The 14,949-nt window shown below is 39.7% G+C and overlaps 1 protein-coding gene across 11 annotated transcripts in view; it reads right to left on the bottom strand.

Moving 5' to 3' along the window:
• TENM1 (teneurin transmembrane protein 1) overlaps window positions 1-14,949 on the bottom strand; it is a 1,397,628-nt gene that overhangs the window by 186,759 nt on the left and 1,195,920 nt on the right. For 9 of the 11 annotated variants that reach the window (XM_073361279.2, XM_073361281.2, XM_073361264.2 and 6 more), the window contains 4 exons: window positions 10,682-10,881; window positions 8,981-9,191; window positions 4,044-4,148; window positions 2,363-2,557 (listed from right to left, as the gene is read on the bottom strand). In XM_073361279.2, the coding sequence (XP_073217380.1) occupies window positions 2,363-2,557; window positions 4,044-4,148; window positions 8,981-9,191; window positions 10,682-10,881 (711 nt within the window). The remainder of the gene's footprint in view (window positions 1-2,362; window positions 2,558-4,043; window positions 4,149-8,980; window positions 9,192-10,681; window positions 10,882-14,949) is intronic. The other 2 variants (XM_073361276.2, XM_073361278.2) reach the window with 1 other exon arrangement.

Raw genomic sequence — 14,949 nt, 5'->3', positions numbered from 1 at the left:
CCATTGAAAATCATCAATCAGGATGAACAGAAAGAATGTCTTGTTTCCCAAAGTTATGCCCAGGGAAAGATTTACATTGTGGTTGATGAGGTCTCTCAGAAATGCCAACAGTATCAGGCAACTGACTTTTGGTTTCTGTTCTATATGATGGTAGAAACATGATGGTGAATGCTACAACCAGCAGAAGTTGATCCACCTGTTATTAGAAGCATAGCTTCTTTCTTTTTATTTCAGCAATGTTTTAAGTGATTTCATTTTAGCACCTTGAAAATATACACTTTGTTTTTGTATTTCACTCAGTCACTACTAACTTAAAAAGAATGGCATAAGATTGCCTAATTAAAAAACACACGTTAGCCTCTGGCAAATGGAAGCACTTAGATGGCCTCTTGGTTTTATATAGTCAGTGTGTTCTTTGTAGAACAGTCTAGGTGACAGAATGAAGAAACAGCCTACACCTGGATCTATTGATTACACTAAAAAACATCTGCTTTTATATTTTGCTTTGTAACCTTCTGGGTTCCTCTCTTAGCCACAGACTGACAAGGAAAAGACTATAAATTAGATGGCAGTTGGAGGCCGTTTATTTCCTATGCATAATAGGACTGGGGTCAGAGGCAGCTAAAGGACAGCCAAAAAATCAAAGCATGGTTTCACAATGACATTTGGCCTCCCACATCCCTTTGTTAAAAGAGCATTTGATAGTCATGTGGGGTTGGGAGGTGGAGGAGGGAAAGAGCCAATCAGGATGCTCTGGGAATCAGCCCCGGGGAGTGGTAGCTAGCTGAACCTATCTCTGGTTTCCCTAGAGAGGGGATCAGAGCTCCTCCTGCAAAGAAAAAGCAGGAAGATCAAAAGCCTCTGGGGAAGGAGGGTGTGACAGGCTGGCTGGCACATTAAGGCAAGTCAGGGTCAGCCTTTCTTGTGACCAAGCAGTTAGCCCCCAGCTGATGGTGATATGACAACTTAATGATAATTAGTGACATCAGCTGTGAAAAGGTTAGGAAAAGACTATACAAACAGAATGGAGAACTCAGTTTGGGAGAGAGATTGCAGAACTAGGGCCTACAAGGACCAGGGGGATCCCTAGAGGAAGCTGCCAGAGACCCTGGGGAAGCAAAGCAGTGAGGGAAAACCTGCTAAGACAAGAAGCAACAAAGGGAGAATTCTGAAGGAGCAGGTTGGGCTACTGTGGGGGGAGGCCCTGAGACAGGATCAGTAAAAGTACTTCCGTGGAGCTCGAGACGGTTGAAGACTTATAAGTTCAGCAAAGAATTGAGAAACAAGAGGCCTGAGAACCAAAGAGAGGCTGTGTTGAGCACAGGCTGTGGGAAACAGCACAAGGTGAGCTTGGATTTTCTTACCAACCCCGAGCCCAAATGCAGGAGCAGATTAGGCTCTGGGGAAGGAGGCCCTGACGGAGAGCCAGTAAGGATCCTTCAGCAAGCAACAGAGGAGTAACTCTGCAGGAGCAAGTTAGGCTTTTGGAGGGAGGGCCAGTAAGAACTCGTCAGTGGAACCTGAGATGGGCAGAAGAATTATTGCTTGGACTTTCAGTTGGACCTTTTGTTACCGCAAAGGGGGACTGAACTTTACGTGACATGGCCAGAGGACTCAGCCACCGAAAACCTATCGAGAGGCAGATGGCCAGTAGAAGGCCAGAGAAAACCCTTTGCAGCATCCACCCCTGACAGAAGGGGTGCGACAGGTGGCGAGTGCACTACGTTGGAGAGGGAAACAGTTTGCCTGGCTGCAGAAATATTGGGAGAAGTACAGGCAGGTAACCCTCACTCAGGCATACAGAATATTCCTTTTCACAAGAATAAGAACCTATTCTTGCTGAGACATTTCCCAGCCAGGGCAGAAAGGAGCCAGAGCCTGCTAAGGAGAGACCTTCAACCTGGCAACCAAGAGTGAGCTGATACTCCAGGGAAAGAGAAAGTCTCAGCTGCTTGAAATCTATCAGAGAACTGTACTCCTGGGTTGTAGAGAACAAACTGAGTTGGCAGAGGATTGTCCCTGCAATAATAATTAGATGGCGTGAAAAACAATATTCAATAGTTGTTGTTATTCAACAGCCAGGTGAACTGTTATTTTTTGTAACTTGAGCCCCCAACATAAAAACGTTTTCTGTGTCCCTTGACAAATGAGAAGTAGGTGCCTAAATCCCATTGACTTCAAATAGGATTTGGAAGCCTAACATGCTTCCCATGACCCGGTGAAGTTACCTACCAGGAAGCATCCTACTATTTCTCAAGAGTAATTAAAATCGACATGGTTTCCTAAGGATTTAAATGCCAAAGATGGCATCAATTTAAACAAAACACACTAAAACGGTAGAAATAAGAGAAATAGCACAAACCTTCCTCACAAATTTCTCCTTTGTATCCTGGGACACAAATACATACTCCCATGATGCAAGTACCATGGCCAAAGCAGGTTGGATCAATACATTGTTCTTCCGGAACATCACACTCTGGGCCTTTCCATCCATTGCGACATACACAGTGACCTTTCTCATATTCTCCATTTCCATTGCACAGTATTGGGCATGAGTCTGAAGAAGGCAAAGAATTAGATTTCCGAGATACATGTAAATTCTTAAGGGTATTAACATTTATTGCATTTATCATTCTTTAATTACAGTATTGCATTGACTGGCAATGTGATTTTAGTTCTTGCAAAAGGGGCCAGACTGAAAGCTTTGGAATATGAATTATTTTTTATCAACAAACATGTTCCGCTACAGTGCCAGTGTCACCATTCTGCTCCATTAATGTACCTTAACTCACCTAAAATGGGCAGCTCTAGAGATAAAGAATATGGACCATAGGTCAGTCTCTCTGCCCACCTTTTGATCTCTTTAGTGAGACTTCCCACAATGATGCTTCTTATTGCTAACTGTGGGGATGGTTTTTGTGATGTTAATACCTGTTAACTGTGAACTAAGACACAACCCACTTATTTTCTTTATGCCACTGAACAACTTTAAGATTACTGTAGTTTTGGTCGTTACTGATTCATATGTAAAACAGAAACCTGGAGGTGAAAAGTTCTACAACCAATCTCTGAGCCAAAGTATAATGTTGAGGTAAAATTGATCTTAGATTTGAGAGAAGAGTAGAATAGATTTGAGAACTCCATATACACAGATATTCAGAAGACTGTACCTACCAATTATTACAGCCATTTATATGAAATACCAGTGCATCTTGAATTCACTCTTGATCTTTACAGTGAATCGGAATTATTTCCTTCTTTATCTCTGACACCTTAAAATATCAGGAAAGTGATATTTTTGATTTTGGAAAAAAAAAAAACTTCCCTCTTTTGAATTTCTGTCATTCCCGATCCTCAGTCTTAGGGCATAGAACAGGTGGTTTTACTTCTATTGCTTTTCTAACAAGACATTTTTGTTAGTAATTTTTTTAAAAAATCATAAACTAAATACTAAATATACCTCTTTTTGGATTTTAAAATTACAGAATGGTGAGAGGGAGAGATAGGAGAAACTGTGGATTGCTAAGGGGAAAAAGAAACTTTCATCTGTGGGTTGCTGGTTCAAATCCACGTTAGTAGTAACTAAAAGTTATTTTTATGCATCTGAGGAAGTGAGCTGTAGCTCACAAAAGCTTATGCTCTAATAAATTGGTTAGTCTCTAAGGTGCCACAAGTCCTCCTTTTCTTTTTGCGAATACAGACTAACACGGCTGTTACTCTGAAACCTAAAAGTTATTAGTATCTGATAGCTGGTTTGTGGCCTATGTGAATGGGTTTTTGATAGTTTTATTCCAGTTTGCAGAGGAAAGATGGCTATGTGACAAAACTATCTCTGGCCTTAATTAGCACCCCCTTGGCCAAAGACTGAATGGGCAGAAGCTACCCTAAGCATCACCTGAAGGGGCCATCCAGCTGAGGGTTAAAGGCACATTAGCAAGTCTTTAGTCTCTGGACCATCAGTCTGACATTCTTCACAAGCACTAGATTCATATTAAAAATCATGCTCATCATCTTGTATTTTAACTCAGTTAATAGGAGATTACCTCTTGCACAGTCAGGCCCGAGGAATCCTGGGAAACAGTGGCAGTGACCTGAGATACACTCTCCATTTCCATTGCAATTAGTGGAGCAGCCATCCATGATTTCTACTTATAAAGAAAATTGTAAGCAATAAAAGGAATGAACTGACTTCTGAAATGAGTGTCAGCTACAACACAATCATCTGCAATACATTTCTCAAGATCCAAACAAGGTGCTGAGACAAACTGTTCATTTTCATTCGTAGGCAGCATCAAGCAAAGTTTTTTTGTTCAAGCAACTTACAAATATTAGATTTGTCTTGACAGCTTAGATGTAACAAGTAATATTTAATTTGTAATATGCTACAATGGAAAGCTTTTAAAGTAAGTGTTTGTGTTAAATTCACCACCATTAAAAGCCTTAGAAGAATTTAAGTAATTTTTGAGAAATTTTCAGTTTACTTTAAATGCTTTCTCTTTTTTTCCCATTAATTTAAGTCTGTTTACAGAAGAAAGGCATTGGGCAAGTTCATTTAAGACTATAGTTAACTATTTTTGGAGAAAAGGGTTCCCACTTTTACAAAAAGGGATGAATAAAGTGTAGTTTAATGTAGGTTAGTAATCTGATTGGCAAGATGTGATGTGATTAAGTTCACTTCAGTAAATCAGTGCTGAGGTTCAGGTCTCCAGAAGTAAATCTCTTTAAATCTTATGCTAAACTTGGAGATCATTCCAACTTCCAGCTCTGGAGAAGAAACCATTATAGATTACAGGTCCTTAAACCTGCATCTATACAATTGTTAATAGTTCTTTATCTAAATTCACATTTCCCATAGTCTTTCAATGTGTACAGTAGCTTAGATCAATACAATAGCTATCTATCAAGACCATGCAGCCACACAAATGTAAGGCTTCAATTATGTTAGCTCTCACAAAACAAGCAGGGTGGAACCAGGTCAGTCCTGGGATGCAAGACCCATACAGAACATGCAGCTGTTGCAGAGAGTGCCAGGTGGCCCCCAAACTGGTGTAATTTGAGTAAAGGAGCAGAGCCTAGCAGAAAGACTTTTGGGTAGTGCTCAACATTAATAGTAGAAGAGGAAAGAAGCATTTGACTTCACAACAAGAAGGACTTCTGAAGATGGGGAGTAGGACCTGGGACATCCTTTTGCATGAAAAAGATCTTTTGTGAGAAGTAGAGTATCTGCCCACCATCGCTGGGACAGGAAGGAGAGCCTTACCTCAGGGAAGAGGCTCAAATGTTTGGACTATTTGGAAATGTTTCAATACCCTTTTGAAATTCATCCTTAACTAGTCAAAATAAGTGATGTAACTGCATACATAACTGACATAAGCATCTTTATTTATTTATTTATTTTTTGCTTATGGTAACTTGGTTTGATTTATGTTGGCTCTTGCTGATTACTGTGTTTTGATTTGGGCTGAATCACCCAATGAGCTTACACCATGTGGATGGATATTCACTGGCATGCACACAGCTGCCCATATCCTACATACAGCTGTCTGTTCAAAGGTAAAAAACCCAGTGTCGTCGAGGTTAAAACTTTCTTCACAGATAGAATCACTGTTTGTTAGTAGAAAGAAAAGGAGTACTTGTGGCACATTAGAGACTAACAAATTTATTTGAGCATAAGCTTTCGTGAGCTACAGCTCACTTCATCGGATGCTGTAGCTCATGAAACCTTATGCTCAAATAAATTGGTTAGTCTCTAAGGTGCCACAAGTACTCCTTTTCTTTTTGCGAATACAGACTTACACGGCTGCTACTCTGAAACCTGTTAGTTTATAGTAGCTCAGTTTGCTCCTTTACCAAATTCTTCAGGAAAGTAAGGAGAGTTTGCCACCTGATGTGATGTTTTTTCAATAGCCTGAGTCCAAAGCATCTAACTTCTCAATAGTAGCAAAAAGTAAGTCATATTTCTAAATTTCTTCTTCCTGTTTTCTCAGTGAAAAGGCTATACTACTGTGAGGAAGTATGTTAGCAAATAGTGGAGTACTGTTTCAGACACCTCTGTGCAATTACTCCTGTTTGGTGTGATATGCAGAGATGCTAAATCTCAAGAGATCAGGCACACAGAAGAACATATGTTGGCGAAGAGTCAAAATGACTTTTGTAAAGGGAAATCATTCCTCACCAAGCTATTAGAATTCTTTGAGGGTGTCAACAAACACGTGGACAAGGGTGATCCAGTTGATACAGTGTTCTTGGACTTTTGGAAAGGTTTTGACAAGGTCCCTTACCAAAGACTCTTAAGCATAATAGACAGTCATGGAATAAGAGGAAAGGTCCTGTCATGGATCAGTAACTGTCTACAAGGTACGAAACAAAGTGCAAGAACAAACGGGCAGTTTTCACAGTGGAGAGAGGTAAATAGTGGGATTCCCCAAGGATCTGTACTGGGACCAGTGCTGTCCAACATATTCATAAATGATCTGGAAAAAGGGGTATACAGTGAGGTGGCAAAGTTTGCAGATGATACAAAATTACTCAGGATAGCTAAGTTCAAAGCTGACTGTGAAGAGTCACAAGGGATTTCACAAAACTGAGTGACTGGGCAAGAAAATGGCAGATGAAATTCAGTGTTGATAAATGCAAAGTAATGCACATTGGAAAACATAATCTCAATTATACGTACAGAATGATAGGGGTCTAAATTAGCTGTTACTACTCAAGAAAGAGCTCGTGGAATCATTGTGAATAGTTCTCAGAAAATATCTGCTCAATGTGCAGCAGCAGTTAGCAACCATTAGGAAAGGGATAGATAATAAGACAGAAAGTATCACAATGCTACTATATAAATCTATGGTATACCCACATCTTGAATACTGTGTGCAGTTGTTGCCCCATCTCAGAAAGGATATATTACAATTGGAAATAGTACAGAGAAGGGCAACAAAAATGATTAACGGTATGGAATAGGTTCCATATAAGGAGAGATTAAAATGACTGGAACTCTTCATCTTAGAAAAGAGACAACTAAGGGAGGGGGGATACAATGGAGGTTTATAAAATCATGAATAGTTGGAGAAAATGAATAAAGAAGTGTTATTTACCCTTTCACATAGCACAAGAACCAGGGGTCACCCAATGAAATTAATAGGCAGCAGGTTTAAAACAAACATGAAGTACTTCTTCACACAACGCAGTCAACCTGTGGAACTCATTGTCAGAGGATGTTGTGAAGGCGGTTTAAAAAAGAATTAACTAAGTTCCTGAAGGATAGGCCCATCAATAGCTATTAGCCAAGATGACAGGGACACAATGCCATGCTCTGCGTGTCCCTAAACCTCTGACTGCCAGAAGCTGGGACTGGATGACAGCAGATGGATGACCTGATAAATTGCCCTGTTGTGCTCATTTCCTGCGAAACATGGGGCACCGGCCACTGTTGGAAGACAGGACACTAGTCTAGATGGGCCAATGGCACGACTCAGTATGGACATTCTTATGTTCTTAGATGTTCTCATTAGACTTTGGTGGAAATCCCTAAGTGCCATGGGTAAAGCCTATGACATTTCAGTGTGGAGGCAAACTTTATCTTTAGCCTTCCTTGGGATGGAAAAATGCAAAGGAAACTCTTCCAATGCTAAATCACAGGCTAACACACACAAGGGATTAAATAATCATGTCTCTTTTGCTTGTAAGAGGCTCACTTTCCACTCTAAACACAGTAAATTTTGTCTTCTTTCAGACTAAATTCACCTTTACAATTCCTTGTTGCCTTTCTGATTACTTTGAGTGAAGTCCTTGATAATCTGTGTGTTTGAATGGCACTCTCCACTGGCCCATACATTAAGGTCTTTAGCATCAAGTAAAAATAGAACATAATTGTTATAGAGAGCAGATGGGATATCCATTACTGGTAAAGACATCTTGCTAAACATATGGTTGAACAGGTTAACTAAAGGGCAAAGTGGTTAAAGTCTTATGGCAAACCAAAACTGCTGGAAATACTGAAGTACTGTACCTTAAATTAAACTTTAATGAGTAACAAACCCTATTTGTGAGAACCGCTCACCAACAATATCTAAAGTTAGTAAAATAATCTCCCCACCTTTAATTAATTAAAAAAGACTAACTGCAGGTAGATTCACCAAAAAGACAACACAGAGCATCTTCAGATAGTTGCCTACTGCAGGTAGATATTTGTGTACCAAAGAGTGGCACTGCATGGTTGACAAAAAAGGTGCAAAAACTGTTTTATGTTTTTGTTACTGAGCAAATCTTGTACTTTTTGAACCTTTTTAATTAGCTGAATAACAACAGTACATAGTACCTCTAACAGAAAGCGGTTCAGGTTTTTAAACTATTAAAACACTGTGCTTTCTCTTTACTCTCCTTTATTTCTAATAACCACTCACAATTAGCATTCTTTTTTCTATTGCTTTTTTCTATTTAGCAAACACTTCCTGCAGCCCACCTCCCTGCCTTCTTATGTTTTCAATGGAACCAAGCCAAATGGCTTCCTCTGGTTCTTTGTTATGTACCCACCCCATCCTTATCAATAATGTCAGCACATGGGTGGGCAGTTTCCTAATCAACTATTGCCTACTAGAGAGGAAGAAGAAGAACATACAACAGGTTTTTTTTTTTTTAAGGTGGGTGGGCGCCATATACACAGGGAGCACACTTCCCCTGTAATTTCTTGCAATAGATTAAAACACCTAGAAAATACGTAGACATTCAACACTAGTAATTAATGATTTTAAGATATACCAAAGGTTTAGGTTTCATTAATTCATAATGTCCATTTTTAACGAGAGGCATGATTCTCCTCTTACCCTGGTGTAAAGGAGAAGCAAATACACTGAAGTCAAGGTAATCAAAACAAAGTAAAATCTGTTGAAATCAGATTGGAAATCAGGCTCAATAATTCCTTTTCAAATGCAGCTTTTTAACATAACAACCAGAATAGGAATGGCAGGGTAACTGTTCTTACCAATTGCTGTAGTTAATAAAAATACTTGCTCCATTTTCTTTCCGTCATTGTAAAATGCCATGTGCCAAGCTCCTTGATCCATATATTCAATGAAACCTGTCTCTTGCAGGGATGTTAAGATCAAATTCCTAGGAGCGTGCTGAGACTCTTCTGAGTTCCTTGCTTCCTGTTTAATTAACTGTTTTCCATCCATCAGTTTTACAAAATCAAACTGAAATAATAATGGCAAAAATTATCCAGCTAGAGAATTTTTATAGTATTTTAAACCAGACAATTCTACTGTGAATGTCTCAGTCAGATAGGGTTACTTTCAAACTGCTTGATTAAGTGTTCACTAATGTGAGTAGGGGTTGCACAACCTACTCTGTTAAGATTCCATTCTAAATAGAAGGTGTTATTAGAGATAAATCCTGATCTCTGTTATAGCAGTGTAAATCCAGACTCTCTCAATTGAAGCCAATACATTAACTCCAGAATTACACCTGTGTAATGGGGTAGAGCTGACATTTTCAAACTTTATTGCTTAAGTTAGGCACCTGTATGATTTAGGAACCAAAATATGGATTTTGAAGCCTAACTTTTGGCACCCAGGTGTGAAAATGGTTGGCCTTTAAAAATACCAAATATCTAGATGTCTCTATATTTCCCTTTCTTTGTAGTTAGTTTTGTTAATACACATGAAATCTATCTCTTGCTATAGAAAAATTGGTAACATTTATTGGAGTAGCCATTGACAGCTTTAGGACCAGATCCAGCTGACTTCAACAGGTGCTGGTCAGGCCTTCAGTACATCTGAAAAGATGAAAACCTTCTAAAAATTCCCGTTTAATGGAAATATAAAATAGTTTAAATATTTGTAGGAATTCAGGGGCCTGATTTTCAGTCACAACTCCAGTTAAAGACAATCAGCGTTGTGGGTGTTCAGCACCTCAGATCAAATCCCTTAATTATCTACTAACAACATTTAATTTAAGGAAATGCTAGCATTAAATATATTTGGACATAAAATACATGTATTTGAAATATGTCCCATAAACTGTAATCCTGCTACATCATAGATGAAATATGATTTAATTATACTTCAGAAATGTTAACTGAATATTCCAAATATATTAATACTACATAATATTTCAGTATGAACAGTGATGAATCAAGTTCTGCCGGTGTGGCGAGATTTCCTCTTGCAAAGTCCTAGCTAACAGTAAACATTTAGAAATAATATTATTATTAGAAGTTAGAATACCTTTTTGCCTTGTCTTTTTTACATTAACCACATGAGCAGTTTGCTTTGTTGGATGTGCAGAGGAAGTTAACTAAATACTAGGAGCTCAACTTTGAACAAGATTGAAGCTATATAGATTTACTTAACATATAGGCACAGCGTCATACTGCCCCAGTGGTGGATCAAGAAGGCGTTTTACAGTATGTCCTTCTCTCTGCTGGTTGGTGCAGAGGGAGAACAGGATTATGTCCCCACCCCACTTACTTTAGGGTGATAAGCACTGCTAACACCCCTACATTGTTCTTTTGCTTAGAAGAACCCAGAATCTGTAAGTGTGGCTGAAGAAAGGAAGGATGGGGAAAAGGTTAATATTTACATCTCTCCCTTCCTCCTTTATAAAAGCATTGTAAATATTAATGCCGATACAGCTCTTTGAAAGTGTAAAGCACAATAGAATTGCTGGTATTATTATTAATTACCTGAGTATGAGTGGGGGGAATGTTTCTTCTACCGTAAATTCCCAGCAGAGAGTCCTTTGCAAGTGAAATGTTAAACTTCAGGTATATTGGGTGATGGATAGTAATCTGAAAACGCCAGAATAAACCTGGTGGGATGGTCTGCATAACCTGTGCTCCAATGTCAACTTCTCCTGTGTCTATAGCCCGTCCTTTCTGAAACACTGATTTTCCAGAAACAAAAAAAAACAACAATCATTTGTCATATTCACAAAGAGTGAAAATAATAGGCTAGGTAGGTAATAATAGGTAATTATTAAGTATGTATTAATATGTTGGAAATTAGCTAATTACTATTCAGTTAATCCACAAATGAATTAATTTGCAAGATTTACAGCTACGCACTGTAGAGTACTTTTCTCCAGAAAACTTCAGTAGATTTTAATGATTGTAGAGGAGTCTCTATGTAACTGGGAAAAATGAATGTTCTTGCATACAGAAATTAGGCCCACAAACAAAACCCTTTCAACTGAATATGCACTGACAGAACACACTTCGGGTATATCCTTCTGACAATTATTCCAGACCACAGCCTGGTAGGTACAATATAAGGTATTCAAATGGACAGTATTGGACAGTGAGTAGACTATCAGGACTGGTCAGTGAAAGCTGAAGTATAAATCAGGATCTCTTCTAATCACTATTCCTAACAAATTTACTATGATATTGCTAATCCAGTCTGAAAAATAAAGAAGAACATTGTTGTTGCTAAAGGTAATGGTTTGTAGTTGATGTATACAACATAGGAGGGCAGGAGGATAGAGACAAACAGTATATCTAAAGTGATGTTTGGCATCTTGTAATTATGCAGGCAATACGTTTTCAGACATCATAGTACATAACCTCTTGAATTGATGAGCTGAAATATTAGGGGAAGAACAAAAGAGGCAATTTCAAACTGAGTATGAATTGACATGCTTTGTTGGCTTGTATCACTCCTTTATGTTCTTTTTAGCTTGCCAACAGTTAGCATCCTGACAGGTTGCAAAACCATGGACCCAATCCTGCAACCATCAAAGTGAACTGCAAAAATTGCAAAACTCACACATACGTCAGCAGAAGCAGAGAGGGTCCTACGTTATTAGAAGGATTTAACAGCATGGCATTGAACTCAGTAGCCCATTCCTTTTCTGTATCACCTCACCCAATAAAGCATCAACATGAGGGGAAAGGATGAACAACTAGAATGAAATAGGAATCTCACCCTTTATAATGCATATGGAATACTATAAATGGCTTCCTAAAAAAAGAAAACGGGACTAGTAAAACTGTGGCCAGCTATATCCAGAATACATTAATAGTATAAAGATCCTTGGTGAGATCATACATAGACTTTGACAAGTGTAGGCGGTACACAACATTCTGAATGAACAGAGCCATAATCTGCTAGGCAGGGGAAATTCTCAGAGTGCTGGATCTACTGGCTTTATGGCTGCTCTGAGTCACCACAATGGGAAGTAGGATCTATTTGTGTAAGGAATGAATAACACATGTATCCCCCCAAATGTAGAGCACCTATTCTTAGGGTACAGAATGAGTTCTCTAAGAATTCACAAGTAAATATGTTACTTTAAATTATAATGATTTCAAACTGGTTCTTCAACAATTTTTTTTTGGGGGTGGGGGGGAGTTCAGCCTAATTTTTGTTTCAGTTTCCTCTAGCAAACAAATTCTTGAATTTTGAGTTTTGAAAATGAACTCAAACTTTCTAGTGTGATCAGGAATCAAATGAGGAGAAAAACATATATAAGTCTCTCTTTGGCTATTGTATAATAAAAGAAGACTTCTCACCCATTTCAAGGACTTGAAAGATTATATCTTAATGTCTCTTTGCAAGCAGTTACCTTAGGCTAAGTAAAGCACTAAGGAACGTTTTGATGATATTGATATGTGATCATTTAAAATGATTCAATTACAAGGTTTTAGAGCAATAACCATAAGGTCAAGGACACAATACTGTTTTGTAAGTTAATGGGATTGTTGGTCAGAGTTGATGGTCTTTAAAAAATATTACCTTACCTCTCCCCAAAGCCAAAATGCTTATTTCTTTGTTGCAGGTATACAGTATCATGGGTTTAAATATGTCCACAGGTTATGATTTAAGCACAGAAAATTTCTGATGTAACTAGATTTGGTTGAGTTGTGTGTCAGTACTGACGGTCTTGAAACAATACATCTCAAAAGATCTCATTGTCTTTCAGCTGAAGAGGTCTCAGTTTAGATTACACATATATGGATCCTTTACAAAAATATATTATTACGGTTAGTTTTATATGACTATATATGAAAGAAATGCATGTTGGCATATACAGTGGCAACAAACGTGAAATAAAATACATTGTCTGTTAATGGTATTTAGTGGCAGTATCCATATCTTCAAAATATTACATTTCTCAGCTAATCATTACAGCACAAAATAGCTATTGTAGAATCCAACGCTTTCAAGCCTCATGCCTAAGGCTAAGATTTTGTCACAGATATTTTTAGTAAAGGTCCCGGACAGGTCACAGGCAAAAAAGAAAAATTAACGGAAGCTGTGACCTGTCAGTGACTTTGACTAAAAATATCCCTGACAGAATGGGGATCTGCGGATCCCCACACCACTTGAAGTGGGGCAGCTGCGCAGGGGCTAGGAGCCACCTGCAGCAGCTGTGGGCTGTGGGGTACCCCTGCCACCTACAGCTGCCTGTGGTAGCTATGGGGTTCCCCCACTTCCTGTATCAGCCAGGAGCTGCGGGGTACCCCCGCTGCCCGCAGCTCCAGGGGCTCACGGCAGCCAGGAACTTGGGGGTTCCTCTGTGGCCACGGTGGTGGTTAGCTGTGGGGTGCCTCCCCCGCCTGCAGGGGCCAAGAGCTGCAGGGTACCCTTGCCGCCCGCAGCTCCTGGGGCCTGGAGCTCAGGGGTTTCACCACCACTGGCAGCTCCAGGGGCTCCCAACGCCCACGGCAGCTGGGAGCTTGGGGGCTCCCCACCAGCCACAGCAGCTGGGAGCTCTGGGGGTTCCCTACCACCCGTGGCAGCCAGAACTTCGGGGGATCCCCCACCACCTGTAGCGGCCAGGACCCTGGGGGTTCCCCTGCCACCAGCAGCTCCCTGGGCCCCCACCACCTGGGAGTTCCCCTGCCACCCAGGGGTTCTCCCGCTGGGGCCGGCAGCTGGGAGGTATCCCGCAGCCCGCGGCAGCCGGGGGAGGGTCCCCCACCACCCACGGCGGCTTGGAGCTCCGGGTGGTGCCAGAGGCAGGGGGGATATCCCGCAGCTCCCTGCCCCAGCGGGTGGCGGGGTACTCTGCAGCTCCCGACCACCTCAGGCTGAAATCATGGAAGTCGCTGATTCCGTTACTTCCATGACTAAATCGTAGCCTTACTCATGCCTGAAGAAAGCACATGTTTTCTTACTTATTGAATCATCATTACTACTTCACAGGAAGACATATAACCACTGATCTTTCAGCATTGTTTTCTAAGCTCTTTTGAACCAAGCAGGCATTCAATTGTAAGTAAGTATCTGAGTGTAAAGTATGCAGAAATTATTGTCTTAAGGTTTCTTGCTTCTTCTAGAAGTATGCACTGAAATAAACTTTCCAAATGTCAATGCTAGTTGCTGAATTTGTCCTGAGTGACATTTTTTTAACCTTAATATATTTTGGCTATGAAAAAAATGTATTCTTAAATTATTTTAATTTATTTATTTAATATTTTAGAGTTTCTGCAATAGCTGCCAAATTTTACTGATTGGCTTTAATCCTTCACTGTTCCATAACAATAATAGCAGAAGATCGATTCTTAAATTGCAAGTCTCTTCTGTCTTCAAGAAAGTAAAAATCTGAACAGCAAGATGCCAATTATCACAGGAAAGTACCCGTATGCTGATTATAATGGATTCCTGAGACAGACAATCTCCAAGTACCAGCATCAATCGAATGCCTGGGTTTTTAATCACATTGCTCCAAAGCAAAATGTTAAATTCTAGCCATAGGTCAGTGTGTTACAAAATGCCTCCTTAAAGAAGCCTGCTTTGCCAGTTTGCAAATTTGATTTTCGTTAAAAGATTAATTAAAATATACGTTCTCAAAGGCTGGCAAACCATCTCACAATGTCACTCAGGGATGGGAAATTGTGAGATTGTAAATATCTGGCAGTTTTTAGCTATTCCTGTGAAATCTCTATAGGATTGAAGTCTACAGACAAAATACTACCCTTTTCTGCTGGAGGTGTGTGAGATTAAGGAG

This window comes from Lepidochelys kempii, chromosome 9 (assembly GCF_965140285.1).
Source record: "Lepidochelys kempii isolate rLepKem1 chromosome 9, rLepKem1.hap1, whole genome shotgun sequence".
Taxonomy (NCBI): Eukaryota; Metazoa; Chordata; order Testudines; family Cheloniidae; genus Lepidochelys; species Lepidochelys kempii.
This window is presented reverse-complemented; position numbering and strand designations above follow the sequence as displayed.